Consider the following 19,669-nt stretch of genomic DNA (forward strand, 5'->3'; position numbering starts at 1 on the left):
GTTATCCACTTATGTGAAGTAACAGCAGGGAAGAAAAAAGAGAGGGTAAAGGCGAGATTCCCGCAAAAATACCCTTTTCTTCCCCTTCTCCCCTTCTGGCGCAGGAAACATGCCAAAAACGCGCGACGGGACAGAGTTTTCCCAACTTTGTCCCATCTGCACAAGGAAGAAAAGCGGGTTTGCAAGACTCGGCATCGACCCTAGTGCTGCCCCCGGGGGGCCAGGCGGCGCAGAGGCACGCCGCACTCAAGACGCAGAGGCTCCAATTGGTGTGCGCCGGATCGATTCCTTGTGCCATGACGTCTAGTGCGCGTAGTAAGACAAGGTTCGCGGTTCGAGACGCTCCTCTTGCTCTTTCCCTCGTCGAGAGGTACCACGCCTGAACCGTCTGATCTCCGGACGAAGTATCTCTCGGTCTAGCTGCCGTGCTGCTTTTTCGTCTTTTCCCCCGGCGCAGAGGGGGAGCGGTACTTTCGTTTCACCCGAATTGTACATGCCCGTCTACTTACAGGTTGTTGATCCTAGGCGAAATCTTGTTGGACTTTGGACTTGAGCTGGCAGGTTGGCTGCAAAGGCTCTAACCAAGTGGGTGAGGGAGTGGACATGCCACCACATCCTCTCTCTCTCTCTCTCTTTCTCTCTGGTCCCCTTCTTTGGGGTGGCCACACACATGCGCACACGGGGCACCGCGGCGGCCCAGACGCATCAAGTACGCAGTGGTAACTCTACGTACCTCGCCCTCAACGCGGACGGCTGTCGGCCAAGGCAGTCGGAGGCGTGAGAAAGGTGGTGAAGGTGGTGAAGGTGGTGAAAGTGGTACGGGAACTGGGCGAGAGAGCGGCCGCTTTGCCGTCGCCGTCGCCCGCAAGAGGCGGGAGGCGGGAGTTGCAGAGCTTCTGGGAAGGGAGAAGGCAAGCCAGAGCCGGACCAAGAGGGGGAGAAGAAACGATTTATAACCAGCTCTCCCTCCCTCCCTTCTCTGCTCCCCCCGATTCCGCCATCGATACCTTGTTCTGTCGACATTGACGATTCCTCCCATCCTACACTTTTGTTGTTTAGCCGCCGCGACAAGAGCTTCTGACAACGGTCCGCTCCCGCAGCACCAAATTGAGTCTTGTTCCCCAAGAAGCTCTGCAACTCGTTCCACCCCTCCTCCTCCCCGCCCGCCTTACCCGTGCGAGCGTCCATTTGAATTACCCATCGCTACCGAATTTCCCCATCTTGGAATCTGAGGTGCTTCATTATGGCTATCACGCCTTCGAAGCCAATCTTCTGCGCGACCCACCCGAGGGCCTGCTCTACAGCCTTTGAGAGGGTGAGATTTCCCAATACGTTCCGCCTGTATGGCTTGTTACCGGCCACCTGCACCAAGGGACGAGCGAGCACGCAATCCCGCTGATGCCCCCCCTCTCCCCTCCCATCCCAAAAAAACGCCAACGAGCAAGGTTCAGGGTGTCTGAATTGTGCGGGAAACGGGCTGCTGGGCTGAGCTTCGTGGTGTTTGATTTTGCGTGCTTGGTGCTCTCTCTCTCTTGCCAGTCGCTCCTGGGGCGGGGCCCGTCTTGGTGCAACAGCCACGAGCTATACAGCATTCCTACCGGTAAACGAAGCTGCAGCTGACATTTGCATTGCCCAGGTTTTCATGACCCGCCGGGACAAGCTGGCATGCGTCCATGAGCCCTTTGGCGATGCATTCTACTATGGCCCCGAGCGAGTCGGCGAGCGCTTCGAGGACGACGCCGAGGGACGCGAGAAGTCGGGCTTCGCCAAGACAACCTACGCTGATGTCCTGAAGCAGATCGAGGAGGCTGGCAAAGATGTACGTGTCTCTCCCGCCCGCTCTACCCCGATTCTCCTTTTCATCGCTTGTCCGTCGTTGTGAGGTTGTTTTCTGCGACCCATCCATCATCATCTTACCCCCGCCCTCCTCGCCCTCAACAACAGCACTTGTTGTCCCCTGCACGCGCTGCGTATTTAGTAGTTGCATAGCTTCTTGCGACCTATGGCTTTGCCTTAATCCAAACCCCCTCCCCTATCATTTCTGTACTTGCCATCCCCCATCGAAAATCAAGCCGATTTTCACTCGCGGGCGTTCTTTGGTGCTAGAAACAGAGCTTCTCGAAATTGCCAATTGATTTCGGCTGAAGGGGCCGCCTGTTGCCGGGGGGGGGGCCTGGTGCGTGCTCGGGGAAGCTTTGCGATGCTGCCGCAGCCGCAGGCCGCAGTGACTCTGTGTCGTGCGTTAGCGCTCAGGTATCCTGGGCAGTGGGTTATGGGCGGCGACAACCCCCCCCCGGGGGACCGCTTGGTGGACTCGCGACCGACACCGGAACGGACCCCCCTGAACCTTCACCACCGCCATCACATGCACATACGCACTCCAAGACCTAGGTAGATATTGACGCTGATCCTCTCAACCACAGAAGCGTGTCTTCATCAAAGATATCGCGCATTACCTCCTGCCCCCCAATCAGCAAAAGGCCTCCATTGCCCCCTCGGCCGGCACCGCCGCCGAGCCCGGCAACCCCACGGTCCTGCCCCTCGACATCCTCCGCAAGTTCCAGTGGACGTTCCTCATCCGCCACCCGCGCCGCTCCATCCCTTCGTACTATCGTTGCACCATCCCGCCCCTGGACGAGGTCACGGGCTTCAGCAACTTCTCCGCCAGCGAGGCCGGCTACGACGAGCTGCGCCGCCTCTTCGACTTCCTCATCCGCGAGCGCGTCGTCGACGAGAAGGACCTCATGGTCGTCGACGCCGACGACCTGCTCGACGACCCGGAGGGCGTCATCCGCGCCTACTGCGCCCACGTCGGCCTCGACTTCACCGACGCCATGCTCAACTGGAGCGACGAGGACACCAAGCTCGCCCAGGAAAAGTTCGCCAAGTGGAACGGCTTCCACAACGACGCCCTGTGCAGCACGTCGCTAAAGCCGCGCGACAAGGCCCATGTGAGTTGACCACCCCACCCCTCATCCCGTTTCCTCCTTCGCCCGTGCATCGGGTGTGTTATTGTGTGGCTATGTTGAAGGGAAGAAGAATCTGCCGGACTGGCACTATATTTTTTGGACATCTTTCTTATAACCACCATAACCGCCGGTCGCGGCGGGGATGGGATGTACTACGCACGCATACTAATATCCCGCGAGAAAAAGGTCATCACCCGCGAGTCCGAAGAGGCCGAGTGGTTGAGCAAGTACGGCGAGAAGGGTCTCAAGGAGATCCGCGAGTGCGTCGACGCCAACGTCAAGGACTACGAGTATCTCAAGAAGTTCGCCATCAGAGTCTAAAAGACCAATGGCCCCCGGGGGTTTGTATAAAACACACACTCTTCACGAAGTTGATGACCAAGAACGCGCGCTTATTATTATCACTGAGTTTTGATAAACTGGGAAAGGGGGGGTATTTCATTTTTTATTCTTCATTCTTTGTCTTTAGTCTCGGTACATCATACACAGTACGGTACAGGGAGCCGGGTTCCTCCCCCGGGAGGAAGGGTGTTTGATCGGGTCTATTTCATCGGTTCATGTAACCGTGTTGGTACAATAGTCTACATGGCCAAATGCCAACCAGCCACTCTTCAAACAGGCTGCGTAAAGCAAATAACACAAAGTTCCAAAAACGTCCACTTTTTTGATGTACACTTGTTCTCTCCCAAGACCCCGGCGTGTCGTGACAGCTCCCAGCCCGGGTTTCAAACTAGACTTTTGTCAAGAGCCTTCTCTGCCTTAGTCTCTGCCTCCAGTGGCTTGGTCTCGGCCTCCAGTGCCTCGCTCCCTTCCTCAATGGCCTCCGTGAACTGATTCTCCGCCAGCACCGCCTTGACATTGTCGAACACGTCGTGCGTGACGTTGTCCGACCACCGCTCTGCAAAGTTGCGATCAGCCTCGTTGGCCCAGTATATCGTCGCGGGCAGCAGCTCCTCGGGGCCCTCGACAACCTTGCTCGCGTCTTCGGCCTTGATGACGTTGCTCGCATCCTCGCCCTCGACGGCTTTGCTCACGTCCTCGCCCTCGCCCTCTTTGGCCACGACCGTCGCCGTCGGTGGCGGCGGCTTCTGCGACCACTTGCGGCCCACCAGCGTCTTGCCCTCCTCGAGGACGGCCTTCTTCTCCTGCGGGCTCACCAGCAGTCGGCTGCCTCTGCCGACGCCCGCAAGCACGGCTGCCATATCGGCGATGGAGTTTGCGCGCTGGTCGTTGAGGGCCACGCCGCGCTCGAGCCGGTTGCGGACGCGCGTCTTGGTGACCCCCGTGAATGTATCCGTGTTCTTGGTGAAGCGGAGCGACTCGTCCCAGCAGAGCTCGTGGAGTCGCCTGAACTCGCGGAGCTTCTGGAAGACTGACTGGCCCGCCACGCCCGCGCCGCTGGGTAGCTGGATCAGGGCCATTGGCTCCCAGTAGTCACGGCGGAGCTTGGCGGGTTTGGTCTTCTTGCCGTTGAAGGGGAGTTGACGGAGCGCGCGATTGGACTGTGAGAAAGTGTAATGTTAGCCATGGTTGTTGGTTATGGAAATGGCTCGTGGGGTGAATCGTGTGCCCGGTTGACGATGCATTGGACTCGCGCATGTCTTGATGCGGCTCGGCGCGGTGAGGAGTAGATGGAGGAACGTACGTCGAGTTGCTTCGTGTGCGAGTAAATCACTTGATTCGAGGTCAGGTGGCTGTAGACCCAGATCTGCTCGCCGTGGCCCGGCTCGAAGTTGGTGAGCTCGGGCTGCGGCGCTCGGCGGCGCGACCTCGTGTGGCCATGCCGTATGCTTGTCCGGGCGACGCCGAAGGACAGCTGTGAGAATCTGAAAACCGAGACCGAGTTCATTGTGTTCAAGGCTGGCCGTCGGTGGGCGTGTTCCGTGTCGTCGTCGTCGTCGGCCCCCTAAACTTCGAGCATAGCTTGCTTGACCTTGCAAAATTTCCCGAAGCTCTGGAACCAGGTCGCGCCGGCCATTGTGGCTAGGTGTGGCTAGGTGTGGCTGGAGGTGGCTGTAATGGACAAAGTCACATGATCGTCGACTGGTCTCAGCCACGTCGGACCAACTGCTCCTAAGCCATCACTCTGTATCTTATCGATGGAGGTGATAAGACTTCAGAAGTGGGTCATGGTATCTACTGCCGACCCCGCGATTCTATTCGGTGGGCTCGGATCCTACCAGTGACGTCGCGGAACTTCCACCAGGTTCTGGGCGCTGCCTTACAGCTTCCGGACCTTACCATCAGTTGCTGGATCAGTCCATCTCTTGGCCCACTTCCCGGTTTACTTTTCTGGACGAACCTTGCTCGACATCCATAAATTCGGAATCGCGAACCGCCTCTCATCTGGCAATTCCTTTCATCCACCAAACTAATTCTTGCACATACTAAGATACCCCTAGTTGAATGATACACTCTTCAACTTGAAGCTTCGCAATTTGAGCTTCTTACCCCATTCACGAAAACCACCAGCACAACATCTAATCACGCAACCGCCTACAATCGGTACAACACACACAGACAACCACCATGAATTCACGAATGGAATTCACCGACAGAGGCGAGAAGGCTGTGCAGGATGCCATGGCCCTCGCCGAGCAGTACGCTCACTCCCAGCTACTTCCTGTACACCTCGCGGTCTCGCTTCTCGACCCCCCCGCAGATCTCTCCAAGGATCAACAAAACGGCCCGCCGCAGACGTCCTCGATGTTTCGGCAAGTCATTGAACGCGCCCACGGCGATCCCCAAGCCTTCGACAGAGCACTGAAGAAGACGCTCGTCCGTCTGCCGAGCCAAGACCCGCCTCCAGACCAGGTCTCCGTGGCACCCACCTTCCACGCCGTCCTCCGCAAGGCCCAGGAGCTGCAGAAGACGCAAAAGGACAGCTTCATCGCCGTAGATCACCTCATCCAAGCCCTCGCCGAGGACCACACAATACAGACCTGCCTCAAGGAGTCCAACGTGCCCAAGGCCAAGCTGGTGCACGACGCCGTTGCCCAGATTCGCGGCACAAAGCGCGTGGACAGCAAGAATGCCGATACCGAGGAGGAACACGAGAACCTTGCCAAGTTCACCATCGACATGACGGCCTTGGCCCGCGACAAGAACATGGACCCGGTCATCGGACGCGAGGAGGAGATCCGCCGAGTCGTACGGATTTTGTCCCGCCGGACGAAGAACAACCCCGTCCTCATCGGTGAGCCCGGTGTCGGTAAGACTACCGTCGTTGAGGGTCTCGCCCAGCGCATCGTCAACCGCGATGTACCTGATAACTTGAAGGCGTGCAAGCTGCTTTCGCTCGACGTCGGCGCCTTGGTGGCCGGAAGCAAGTACCGCGGAGAGTTTGAGGAGAGGATGAAGGGTGTCCTGAAGGAGATTGAGGATTCCAAGGAGATGATTGTCCTCTTCGTCGACGAGATCCACTTGCTGATGGGCGCGGGCTCATCCGGCGAGGGTGGCATGGATGCTGCGAACTTGCTGAAGCCCATGCTTGCTCGTGGTCAGCTGCACTGCATCGGTGCTACAACTCTCGCCGAGTACCGCAAGTATGTCGAGAAGGACGCTGCTTTCGAGCGTCGATTCCAGCAGGTTCTTGTCAAGGAACCCACCATTGGCGAGACCATTTCCATCCTCCGTGGTCTCAAGGAGCGCTACGACAGACATCACCGCGTTACAATTCTCGACAACGCACTGGTGGCAGCCGCTAACCTTGCCGGCCGCTACCTCACTTCCAGGAGACTTCCCGACTCGGCCATCGACCTGGTCGATGAGGCTGCCGCCGCTGTCAGAGTCGCGAGAGAGTCTCAGCCCGAAATCATCGATTCTCTCGAGCGCAAGCTGCGTCAGATCATGATCGAGATTGCCGCTTTGGAAAAGGAGAAGGACGAAGCCTCTCAGACCCGCCTAGTGCAGGCGAGAAAGGATGCCAAGAATGTCGAGGAGGAACTGGAACCTCTTCGTCAGAAGTACCTCAGCGAGATCAAGAGAGGCGAGGAGATTCACTTGGCTAAGACGAAGCTCGACGAGCTCGAGAAGCGTCTTGAAGATGCAGCCAACTCCGGAAACCACGCCAAGGCTGCCGACCTCCAGTACGGCGCCATTCCCGAGCAGCGCGCCGTCATCAAGGATCTCGAGGCCAAGAAGGCCGCCGCCGACGCTGCTCTCAACGCGACCGGTCAGGACCACAACGCCATGGTCACTGACGTTGTCACCGCCGACCACATCAACGAGATTGTCTCCCGCTGGACTGGCATCCCCGTCACTCGTCTCAAGACAAGCGAAAAGGAGAAACTCGTTCACATGGAAAAGGTCCTCGGCAAGATTGTCGTCGGCCAGAAGGAAGCTGTCCAGGCCGTCTCCAACGCCATCCGCCTGCAACGGTCTGGTCTCAGCAACCCCAATCAGCCACCAAGCTTCCTGTTTTGCGGTCCCTCTGGTACCGGTAAGACTCTCCTGACCAAGGCCCTTGCCGAATTCCTCTTCGACGACCCTAAGGCCATGATCCGCTTCGACATGTCCGAGTACCAAGAGCGTCACGCCCTTAGTAGGATGATTGGTGCTCCCCCGGGTTATGTTGGCCACGATGCCGGTGGCCAGCTGACCGAAGCTCTCCGCCGCAAGCCTTTCTCCATCCTCCTTTTCGACGAGGTAGAGAAGGCTGCCAAGGAGGTCCTGACCGTCCTTCTTCAGCTCATGGATGATGGCCGCATCACTGACGGTCAAGGCCGCATCGTTGACGCGAAGAACTGCATCGTTGTCATGACCTCCAACTTGGGTGCCGAGTACCTCACCAAGTCCACCAGTCGCGAGGGCAAGGTCGACCCGACGACTCGCGAGCTAGTCATGAACGCCCTCCGTGGCTGGTTCCTGCCCGAGTTCCTCAACCGCATCAACTCCACAGTCATTTTCAACCGCCTCACACGCCGCGAGATTCGCAAGATTGTTGACATCCGGTTGATGGAAATCCAGAAGCGACTGGAGGACAACAACCGCAAGGTCTTCATCGACGTGTCGGACGAGGCCAAAGACTACCTCGGCAACGCCGGCTACTCGCCCGCCTACGGTGCCCGCCCGTTGTCCCGCCTGATCGAGAAGGAGGTCCTCAACAAGCTGGCCATCCTGATTCTGCGGGGTAACATCCGTGATGGCGAAACCGCTCGTGTTGAACTTATCAACGGCAGACTTGTTGTCCTGCCCAACCATCAGGACAGCGAGCTCAACACGGACGACGACGACATGGACGAGGACGATGCTGTTGATGAGCTTGTCGCCGATGAGATGGACGAGGACATTTACGACTAAAGTGATCACGAGAGAAGGACTTTACCGGAAAGGAGATGATTCACGAAGAACGATTGTCAGGATTGATAGGATTCATTAATGTAGAGAGGTAGGAGTATATAAAGCAAGTGGCGTTTCAAGGGTTTCATGGGATAGCAAGCAGGTTATAGAACTTTTAGAAGTTCAATTGAGAAATGTTAAAAATAAACTATTAGACTATCTACGCATGATGTGATCGTATGATATCTTGGTTAATTAGAATTGGAGTATATGTTTCGCGGGTTCAAAAATGGTAGCAGGACTCTTCGACAAGATACTTGGGAACCACGGCACTGTCTTGAATCTAGCCCCTCTCTGAATGGGAAACCTGCGACGAATCTCCGATTCGGGCCTCAATCCGAGTTACCATGGTTTTTGACGCCCACAGGCCTTGGTCACAAGTCTCCCTGGAGTTACCTCTTCAAGCATCGCGAAGAGCCCGGTGCAGAACAGAGGGCAGTGTTGACGATCGCCCAAGACGTACTCAGCATAAGCGTGTGTTAGCCCGCCCGAGACCAGATTTCGGCATGGTTAACACTATATTGCCACGCTCTGCAGGTTCGCGATAATAGCATACGACGTGGGTCTTTGTAGGCCAAGAAAGGGGGGAGGGGCGAACGAGGTGGCAGCGTCGTCATTACTGCGACACATCTCCCATCGATTTGGCTCGGTTCCCTTTTTGTTTCTACCCAAAAGACCGGATTGGAGTGGTAGGTTGGAGGTTGGCCGCATGTAATTTTGCCGCGGGAAGAAATAACTGCTCCAGACTGCCTTGACAGAATCGCGATAACATAAGCGCATCGGCCGGCATTGGGGGGCCAGCCCTTTGATAGTGAGATCGCGCCGTACGGAGTCCCTGCGAGACCAGTCACCTCTCTACCTTCTCTCTATGCCCTCCCCCCATATCTTCCCTCATCTCATCTTTCTGTATCGTCAACAGCGGCACCATTTTGCCAGCGTGCGTGGTGGCCAGTCTGCTTTGTCACGCCCATCACGCACCACATGCAGTTTTCGCGACGTATGCATATCCGCCACCCCCCGCCCCCAATGCCTGTCCACGGAGTGACGGCCTTGAGGACATCTTGTAGCGTCCTAGGTATAAGAGCCCAGCCACCGACCTGGTCGTTGGTTAAGTTGGGCGCCACAGGGCTAACTAAAGAGCACCAGTACTGCTTCACGTGACGTGGAAATGGCCCGCAATAATGGAACTGGTCATTGAACTGCCCGAGGTCTGCACAACACATAGAAACTATGCCTGTTTGTTTTGGTCTGCCGTGGCCAGGATGAGTACCCTTTTGCTACGAGCTCAACTCGACGCAACCGCGATGCGACGGACTCGAGCCGACTTCGTCAACCAGACCAAGTCGTGGGATCTACAAAACTAGTTGCGGGGAGATACGATGCTATTTTTACCGAAACTACCCCCTGGTGATCGCCCTGGTCGGAGGAAGAGGGACCCACGACGGGGAGGTTTAGCCCCCGTTGTCCACCCCTCCCTGAGCCTCACGAAAGCGAAAGCCCGGGGGCCTTCTAGCTGGGACTGTAGTGCATGAAGGGTTATATTGTTCAGTCAAGTCCCGAGGCACCGCGCCTTTTCCCAGCTTGGCTCCGGGATGGGATGAGCCAGGTCTGGGGCCGACGTTGCTCCCATCGCAGAGGGAGAAACGACCGCTTCAGTGGTGCGGGACAACATGGCGAATGACGGCCGACCGATCATGCCGTGGGCGGTAATGCATTGAGGCTGCGCGGCGGAACGCGTCACACAGAAAGCGGACGTGGCGGAAAGGGGCTCTGGCTCGAGTTTCGGCGGAAGCCGCGGGGCACGTTGAGGCTCGAGGAGGGCCCGTGTCATGTTGCACATGTACGATGTAAGTTGGGCATTTTCGTCCTGAATCTGGGACGAGAGAGGGGGGGACGATATCCGATGTGCGCGAGAGGAGACAATAGAGCGCACAGTACACCATGAGGGCGTATATCCGTACGAACGTTCAGTACTCTGCACACACCACCACTAAGGAGAGGAGGGGACCCCCTGTTCCCTTGACCACAGGCGGAAAGCATCGACACATACGACTTGCGGGGGCCAACATGGAAAAGGGGGTGGATGAAACGTGTTGGCGCAGTTGAAGGGGAGGAACGCTCTCATCGACCTGCTCAAACGGGCGGCTGTAGGTGTCTTGGTTGACTACCGGTCCGAGTCAAGAGCTGCGATGGCAGGTGTCTCTGTCGAATGAAGACATTTGAAGGCCTCGTAGAGAACGGGATGGAAGAATGGAAGCCTGACCAAATAAGCACAGGAGGCTTCAACCGACGACACCGATAAACCCTTGGCACAAACGGCCTTGAGATGGAAGATGGGCGGAGCCCATCATGCTCTGTTCAACTGCTAGTCGCTCGATTCGCTGTCCTTTTCGGCCTCCCAGTCCTCGCATTCACAACTTCCCAAACCAGAGGACCACAAAGCCGATTCCGGGAGCCCGTAAGCGGTGGCCAGCCATGCGACAATGAGCCGAGATAATATCTTGGACACTCGACGTACTACAGAGCCTTTGTTGTCGGTGTCAACAACCACGAGAGTCTACGTATTTTGTACAGCCTACAGGGAAACTCCAATGGGGGACTTGCGCTGTAGTGGGAACTGTTGGCAGCATATCGTGGCATGGGCGTGTGGACGGCAGCTCAGCAGTGAATGTAGCAAGGATAGGGGCTGAAGGTGTGTTTCAGATCTTTAGCGGATCCTCTGACAAGAGTCACCCGACGTTGTGATTGGAGGAGAGACGGGGGAGCATCGAGCTGGAGCATAAACGACTAGCATCTCCGTTACGCTTTTGCAGTGTTGCACCTGGGGCGGCCTGGGTTAAACATGGCCTTGGCAGTTGATGTCAATGGCCCCATTGGAAGACACGTCGCAAGCTTGCTGGCGGCTGTCTGTCAGGCGGTAGCCCCTCCCTCCCCCCTTCCGTTTTTGTCTTTTTGTCTTTTTTATTCGGCGAGAGAAAGTCTCTTTCTTGCCAGGCCGATGATTCGACGAGATGCGTTGAAAAGGTCGCAGAAGGGGGCTGCGCTCGAGTCAGGACACAACTGCGTGTTGTTGTTTGCCAACTTCGGCAAATAATTGTGGAGGCTGTTGGAAGCAGTTGAGGAGACGAGGGCTCGAGATAGAAACCATTGGATATTTGTGCGCCCTGTATCAACGCCGCTGTCCTCCAATGTTCAATCCGCTACATAAGGACGGACACCGCAGGCCAGCGGTTGGCCATGTTAGAGTGCAACCCCTGAACTGGGTTGAAGAAGCACAGAGCCTCCAAACCAGATGAGTCTGACATGCCTCGACGCAATGGTGGCTTTTGTCAATTTGCTCACGGCAGCAAGTCAGTGCGGCTTTGTACACTGACTAGTTCTCTGCACAGAGCACGTACTGCAACGTCGGTTGGGAAGAGACATATTAGTCGGTTGCGAGCGGCATCGTCTGATGTTGAAACGATTGTGGAAGGATTCCGTCACGGTGACATGAGGTCGAGGATAGATTATGTTTAGTTCCGGCATATGAAGATACGAACTCGAGGGCCGCAGTTAAGTTGTGGGCATGTGAGGCGAAGTGCCATACTTACGCTTTCCTTAGAATCCCCCGATCGGCAGAGCTTCTCGAAGGCCAACCCGCCATAATTCCCAAAACGGCTTTTATAATATCCTCTGACCATGTGCCATTTGGTGAGCTGTCACGGCTAAATGTACAGTTTAGGCTCGTCTCGGCGTTGGTATCTGTACTGAAGCCCCTGCTTGCATGTGGCTGATTGACAAGGGTTGTCTTGCATAGCGCTGCAACTATGAGCGCGCGCAAGGTAGACCAGGAGCTGGAGACGTTCCTCCGAGGAAATGGTGTGGTGTAGTGTAGGCCCTATGGAGTGCAGCGGTGGACTTCAACTTTGTCAAGCCAGTCGGCCCCCTCCCCCTCCCCCCAATTCTGGGCCGGCAACGGGCCAGGTCCCTAATCTGCAACTGTTGCGCAGACGATGGCGAGTGTTGGTGTCCGGTAGAAGGGAAGGAAGGGAAGACATCCCGGTCCGCATGAAGGCATAATACTTTGGGTGACGGTTTGGATTCTTCGTTGACGGTGACTCCATTGCATTGCATAAAGGGTTGGCCGGGTTGTAATGGAGACAGGAAAGGACATGTTACTGATGGATGGAGGTAGTTCCCCAGCGTCCAAAAATGTCTTTAGTTTGACTGTTATGGTGGTGCCGCAGCGCCGCGCGAGTTTCTTGGTGGTGAGGTGTTGTCGACCTCGTCCAAGAACGGACGATAGCAAGTGAAATAAGGACCGGGATCTCTTCTTTGGTCGTAAGGCTGCTGGGCACGATTTCGATAGGGGCCCAGCCTTACTTGGCTGCTATCAGACGTCATATTGCGAATCGAAGCTTGGCGGACGGATACAGTGGAAGAGTCGTTGTTATCGATATGCCCACGGCGAATATAGCTGTTGTAGAAATCGCATCAGGAAGACGAGGGGCAATGGGAACCTGGCTGGCTCTTCCGGACCCCTTCCGCACCGCGACATCTCCAAAACGGTCTGCACTACCTACCGCCCTCTAGTGGCAAAAACGACGGGCATCTGGCTTGCAACTCGTGGCAGGAAGCTACAGGCCATGACGATCGATGCACCGCCATGGCGTACAAGCCTTTCCCATAGATCGACTCATCCCTTCTCGTGACTTCCCTTGGTTGAAGCACTACGGGAATGGAAATGAATGGAAACGGAAAAGCCAATGGGCCGTGGAATGTGCCACCGCAGAGTTGGAAAATACGGGGAAATATTATGGACAATCCAGGTCGGTACGGAGGAAAACTTTACCCCACTGACTGCAGACAGCCACAGGCGTCAGTTTGAGTGTCGTCAGTGTCGTCCCTTCCTAACTCCCTGGCTCCTACTAGCGGCTCCACTCCAACCGGGACGAGGGATGACGCGGAACGGGAAGGAGGGAAGAAAAGGAGAAGAGAGAAGAGGGACAGAGGAAGGAAACACCAATAGAATCCCGGCACAGTGGGTAGTTGATATATAGGTCGGCAGTTTGAAATTCTTCGTCTCGATGTGAACAGCACACTGATGGAGAAGAAAAGGCAAGCTGGGAAAGCATGGATAAGTGCCACCCAGTACTACGTTCAGTTAGTAAATGGGTCCTCGGCTGCCGTTTCACACTGACCTTAACCCTCCGCTTGGCCCCGTTAGGGGCGCCGCGTCGGGGGCACCAGTCCCTGTCTCGCTCTGGGGAGTGCAGCCCCAGTCTGGGTAACTGCCCTAAATTCTAAGCAGAGGGTGATAGGAGGGAAAGAGAGAGAGAGGTGTGTATGCGAATCTGGATGGGTCGTGACGGGAAAAGAAAGAGAGTTGTACCACTTACAAGCGGTAAAGGAGAATACTTGGCCCCCCAGTAAAGTCGTATATACCTTGTCGAGGGTCAAGGCACCCACCCCGCCGGGAAACCTGATGCTGACGCTGACCAGTGGCCAGAGGTCCCCTGAATGACTGAATGAAATGGGAACGGACAGCGGGTGGGCGGCGGCGGCGGCGGCGGCGGCCTGGTTTAGTCCAGGCACGGAGGAGACCTTGCACCTTGCAGTTGCTTCGCCTTGCTTCTCTCCCTCTCTACCTCACACTCGACGCCTCTTTTCTGGTCCCGACTCTTCGTGCCTGAGGTGACAGTCAGTTTCTATACCCATCCTGCTAGTCCATCAATCAATCAATCATCAATCAATCTGCGCTGCCGCAGCCGTTGACAGTCAAGCTGCGGGACGATCCATGCTGTAGGTCTGTAGGTACTACCTGCTTAGGCAAAGGGACAGATACATCACACCTCTCCGCCGGTAGACTGGCTGAGAAGCCTTGGCTGCTACCTCCGAGGCAAGGTACCTTTTCCCTGCTTCTCCCTTCCCCCCCTAACAAATTGTCCTGACTGGCCAGACCTCTCTCACATCCCGTCTGGGTCTCCCTGAACTTGCACCTCCTGCACCTGCGCCTTCACGAATCACCCGCACTTTGCTCCCGTTCCCGTTCCTGTTCCTGTTCCCGTTCCTGCTCTTGCATCTGTACTCCGTACAGTACAGAGAGTACCGACAAGCCCAAGCCTCCTTTCACCGTTCCATCCATCAAACCACCACCACCAAAACCTCAACTCACATATTTTCCTACTGCTGCTGCTGCTGTTGCTGCTGTCGCTCCTCCTCTTCCTCCTCTTATCCTTTTTCTTTCCCGTTTCCCTCTCCCAGTCTACCACTTCCCACCCCCCTATCCCTTTCTCCAGGCCTCAGACCCTATACTAATGAAGCCTGTATATTGAGAACGTTTAAACCTTTTGCTTCTTTCCTCTCTCTTTTTGTCTCGCTTAAAAGAATACTTGGAGGAAAGGACAGCAACCTTGGGGTTTGCCCGCGCAGCGATTCGTCGAGGAACGGACCTGGGAGCCTGAGAAACCTCACCCACATTGACCAGCCCAGACCAAGCCCACCGCTAGGCTGGCTACGCGACCACAAAACGGCCACCCGACAGTGACTGGCAGGAGAAATCTTTCCATCAAACCCCCCTCCCCGGCAGCCCAAAATCGTCCAGAGCCCACTTGTCCACCCCGACATTCCTTGACCTCAACCCCCCCGACCGACGTCGAACTCTCCTTTTATTTTCTCGAGCACCCAGCTGCCTTTCTGCAACCGACTGGCTGGCCTGGCGTACCTTGTAATACCTGGAATACACGCACAACCACGATTTTCAACCCTTCGACCCTTCGACGAACATTCCTTTCACAAAGATCTCTCTTCGAGTCCCCTGTTTCGCCCTCCCGCTCTCACGAACCATCGGCACACTCTGGCCACCTGCATCAAATCCACAGCTTGACAACAGATCCCCCGACAAGCCGCAGAAGACTCGCCCGCAAACGATTTCGGGAATTGACGCAAGCCCGTGCCGTCACCCGCTCTCTCCTTCTCTCTGTCTTGTAACCGACCCGTACCCCCGACTGTCGAATACGAGACGCTGCGGTCTCAAAGCTGTCCACAATTACATTGGGCCCAACCCTTCGCGCGTGTCCCACGTCGCCCGAGAGAGCGAGCATTGCTCAATCCGTCAACGACAGCAACGCATTGGGGAAACTCGAGTCTCGTAAAGCGTCTCTGATGAGGTTCGGCCAAGATAATTGATAATGTCAACTAGATCCGATCACTTGGCCATTGGTTACCCGCCCCAATCTGCCACACAGAATCGGTCGACCTCACCCACCACCAACAATACTTCTCCCATCGATTCTGCCGCTGGTTCATCCATCAGATCTCCCTTCGGTCTACCAGGCGGCTTGAGCCACTCCAGCAAGATGGCTAGCGCCTCGCGATCAGGGGCTGGCTCTCCGTCGCACGAGATGCCCGGCTCGAGCAGGTTGTTTTCCAAGAGGTAAGTTACTTACCGCCGGTTCCTCTCGGCCTACCGTAGCATTCATAGCTGACCCTCCCCTCCAGAGCCCGCGAGATTCAAGCCCAAGAAGGCGTGCCTGGACTGCCGGTAAATCCCTGGGGCGGTCCGCCGACCAGTGGCAACTCCACGCCCCTCCGCGAGAATATCCCCGAGTCACCGACTGATGGCTTTCCTGACTTTGCTCAACTCCCTACACCCGACTCCATGCCCCAGGCGAGGCGCGCTCGTGCTGGAACTGTACCCTCGCGGTTCTCCCCGGGTGGTGCCGGCAATGGCTTGCTCAGCATCCCCGCCATGGCTCCCAAGTCGTCGCGACCTACGCCGTCCCACAGCCCTTTCAAATCGTCGTCTCCTGGCCTCGAGCCGACCGAGACGGCTTCCAACAACTCCGCCTTGCTATCGCGTCTCCGCGCTGGATCGATGCCTCAGAGGAGCCCATTCGCGCAGATCCCGGGCACCAGCTCGCCCTTTGGCCCCTCCATATTCAGTAGCTGGAACCCCACCGGTACCGGCCGCGACCGGGGCATGACGCTTGCGAGCATTGCTAGCATTGGCTCGACCAACGGGCCGAGCTCCCCGACCCAGTCCCAGATTTCCCGAGAAGGCGGTGGGGAGAGCGATGTTCATATGAGAACACTGGACTACCTGGGACTGGCCGAGACGCCGCAACCCCCCCGTGCCCAATTGGCAACGCCGTACATTCCGAGCTTCAACGAGTTTACTAAGGCTAACCGTTTCCGCTCGTACTCGGTCAACAACAAGGACAAGTATGCCGACGAGGAGGAGGATGACTTTGAGGAAAACATGACTCTCGAGAGCCAGTATGTCGCCCACCTTCAGGATCAACTCGCGGCTACCAATGCCGCCATCCACAACCACAACCTGGCTGTTCAGGCCTTCGCGAACCAGGCCACGCGTCCCCGCGCCAGGACCGCCGGCGTTCTTGATACGCCTGGCTCTCGTCTCATGCGGACTTACATGTCTGGCAATGGTTTGGGCAACGCGGTTCCTCCTGCCGAGATCCGTCTTCCAGACGAAAAGGAGTTCGATGACCTCCCTCAAGCTGTGGCTGCCATGAACCTTGGACGGTCAAGCAGTCGCAACGCGGGTCTACTCAACGCAGAGGATCAAGGTCTCGAGGGCCCTACCAGCGCTCTGTGGCTAGGTAGCATCCCGACTTCCACCACGACGTCGACCTTGACCGAGATGTTCAAATCTTACGGTCCTATTTTGTCTGCCCGTGTTCTCACGCACAAGAATTGTGGCTTCGTCAACTTTGAACGAATGGAAAGTGCCATCACTGCCAAGGCCAGCATGAATGGCAAGGAAATCTTTCCCGGAGCTGGCCCTATTCGCATCAATTTTGCTAAGCCGCCCTCTGCCTCGAATACCCCCGGTCACGACGGAGTTTTCCCTTCACCCAGCCCCGACCCCTTCTCGAAGAACCAGGACAACTCGCACAGTACCTCATCCGGCGCTGCCGCTGACAATGGCAGCTCAGCCGCCCAGTCAGCTAACGCTGCTCCCACTGTGCCTCCTCTGTCAGAGATGACGAGTGACATTCTGCATATCGTGAAGCAATTCCAGGCTTCTGACGAAGACACTGCCAAGATCTCTCGCAGCCTCCAATCCTCTATCCAGTTTACCAACTTTGTCGACGAGATCCCTCCCATCCGGGAGCCGGCCCACACGCGGGTTCACGATGCTCCGAGACTCAGAGACATTAGGAAGAGAATTGACAACCAGAGTTTGTCTCAGGCAGAGATTGAGACGACCGCCCTCGATATGCTGCCGGAGATCGCCGAACTCTCGTCTGACTACCTCGGCAACACTGTCGTACAGAAGCTTTTTGAGCATTGCTCCGACGAACTTCGGGACGCCATGCTTGCTGAGATCGCTCCTCACATGGCGGAAATTGGCGTACACAAGAACGGTACTTGGGCCGCTCAGAAGATTATCGACGTCTGCAAGACTCCTCATCAGATGACCTTGATTGTCGAGAATCTGCGCCCCTACACGATCCCTCTGTTCCTCGACCAGTACGGCAACTATGTTCTTCAGGGCTGCCTCAAGTTCGGCGCCCCTTTCAACGACTTTATCTTTGAGACGATGCTCAGTCGGATGTGGGAGGTGTCCCAGGGTCGCTACGGTGCCCGAGCTATGCGTGCCTGCTTAGAGAGCCACCACGCCACCAAGGAGCAGCAACGGATGCTTGCTGCCGCAATCGCCTTGCACAGCGTCCAGCTTGCCACCAACGCCAACGGAGCTCTTCTATTGACCTGGTTCCTAGACACCTGCACATTCCCCCAGCGCAGGACAGTTTTGTCGCCTCAACTTGTCCCCTGTCTGGTGCACCTGTGCACCCACAAGGTCGCCTATCTCACCGTGCTGAAGGTGATTAACCAGAAGGCCGAGCCCGAGGCTCGGGACACCATTCTCAAGGCTCTCTTCTTCACGCCCAACGACCAAGTCCTAGAGGCGATCCTCAGCGACCATGCCTGCGGCGCTACCCTCATTTTCAAGGTTCTCACGACCCCTTTCTTCGATGAGAGCATCCGCAGCCAGGTGGTTGAGAATGTCAAGAACGTTTTGGTGCGCATCAAAGCTCAGCCCGGTCAGGGCTACAAGCGCTTGATGGACGAAGTTGGCTTGTCTACTCGCAACAGCGGTGGTGGCGGGCGTGACCACGGGCACGGCAACTCCAACAACAACAGCAACAACAGCAGCGGCAGCAACACTGAGCAGCGGCAGCGACCTGCTTCCCGACAGGCCAGTATGAGCAACCATCACCAACAGGCGGCCCACATGAACAAGCAGCAGTACTACAACCCGTTGAACTCGTCTGCCAACGCCTCCAACTACGAGTTGGGCTTCGGCGCCCAGCGCAGCGAACCTGCCGATGCGAGCATGCCACCTTTCCCTCCCTACGGTGTCCAGAACTCCATGTACAACCAATCGAACTCGCCGATGCCGACCCCCGCGAACTTGCAGCAGCTGCAATACCAGCAGAACATGCTCAACCGCGCAACGCCTCCTGTTAACAATTTCTTCCCCCCAATGCAAGCAGGCTTCGGCGGCTACAGCAGCAGCCCGAGTCCATCGATCGATCAGTACCGCGGCCAGAATTTGGCCAACGGCAGCCCTATCCAGCCGCCAGCAAGCCAGCTCCCTCAGATGCCTTCTGGCCAAACTCCGTACGCACCCCCCGGCTTTGGCATGAACATGGGCATGACGGGCTACGGTGGCTACGGCAACATGGGGGCCATGCAGAGCATGGCGTATATGCAGCAGGAGCAAGTCAATGGAAGACGTGGCCGAGTAAGCCAATCCCCATTCGCATCCCAGCAGCAGCAACAGCAGCAACAACAGTATCAGCGAAACCAGTGGCATGACTGACACGAATGCTCAGAGATGATTCAAACGTTGTTTGCACATACGAATCGCTGGTCGGAGACGGTCTGACTGGCTCATGCCGCTCTTTTGTTTTGTTCAAGGATGGCTTAGTACGGTATCGGCACAGGAGTTTGGTGGATATGGATCGTCATGTAAGAATGTTTGCAGGAGTACACGCCGTCCGATGTGTCAGGAAAATGCACAAGCCACTCCAGATGAGGATGAGGTCATGTCTCGATGATAGACAGGGCAACATCATGAAGCTGCTCCGCCCGAAATTAGCGGGCGCAGCAACGAGAGGGTTTATATCTTTGCTTCACTTAGGGCTCCAACGGCTCATCGTTACTTCTTCCTCCTTCCTGTCCTTTTTGCTTCTAAACACATGCGGAAGTTTCTACGCACTTTCCACTGCTACCCTCACCTCGCATGTGGTGGCGTGGTATATAGAAAACCTCGAGGGTCGGCCTAGATGTTCTGGAGCCCCTCGCAAGGAAGTCAGACGCCGAAAAACTTGCGTTTTGCCATCTGAAGT

The 19,669-nt window shown here is 56.5% G+C and overlaps 4 protein-coding genes across 4 annotated transcripts; 3 read left to right on the forward strand and 1 right to left on the reverse strand.

Annotated features, from left to right (window-relative positions):
- Window positions 1-1,243: 1,243 nt before the first annotated feature.
- On the forward strand, window positions 1,244-3,290 carry CH63R_02308 (uncharacterized protein; the record flags this gene model as incomplete). Its single annotated transcript, XM_018297283.1, has 4 exons — window positions 1,244-1,315; window positions 1,637-1,819; window positions 2,424-2,951; window positions 3,150-3,290. 4 exons carry the CDS (start codon window positions 1,244-1,246, stop codon window positions 3,288-3,290), a joined length of 924 nt encoding a protein of 307 aa, XP_018162099.1.
- A 404-nt stretch (window positions 3,291-3,694) lies between these two features.
- On the reverse strand, window positions 3,695-4,818 carry CH63R_02309 (uncharacterized protein; the record flags this gene model as incomplete). Its single annotated transcript, XM_018297284.1, has 2 exons — window positions 3,695-4,471; window positions 4,615-4,818. The coding sequence occupies 2 exons, from the start codon at window positions 4,816-4,818 to the stop codon at window positions 3,695-3,697; spliced, it is 981 nt and encodes a 326-aa protein (XP_018162100.1).
- A 680-nt stretch (window positions 4,819-5,498) lies between these two features.
- Window positions 5,499-8,270, forward strand: CH63R_02310 (Hsp98-like protein; the record flags this gene model as incomplete). The annotated part of the gene is made up of 1 exon (XM_018297285.1): window positions 5,499-8,270. One exon carries the CDS (start codon window positions 5,499-5,501, stop codon window positions 8,268-8,270), a length of 2,772 nt encoding a protein of 923 aa, XP_018162101.1.
- A 7,208-nt stretch (window positions 8,271-15,478) lies between these two features.
- CH63R_02311 (RNA-binding protein) lies at window positions 15,479-19,140 on the forward strand (the record flags this gene model as incomplete). The annotated part of the gene is made up of 2 exons (XM_018297286.1): window positions 15,479-15,723; window positions 15,789-19,140. The coding sequence occupies 2 exons, from the start codon at window positions 15,479-15,481 to the stop codon at window positions 19,138-19,140; spliced, it is 3,597 nt and encodes a 1,198-aa protein (XP_018162102.1).
- Between the last annotated feature and the right edge of the window lie 529 nt (window positions 19,141-19,669).

This window comes from Colletotrichum higginsianum, chromosome 2, assembly GCF_001672515.1.
Source record: "Colletotrichum higginsianum IMI 349063 chromosome 2, whole genome shotgun sequence".
NCBI classification, from domain to species: Eukaryota; Fungi; Ascomycota; class Sordariomycetes; order Glomerellales; family Glomerellaceae; genus Colletotrichum; species Colletotrichum higginsianum.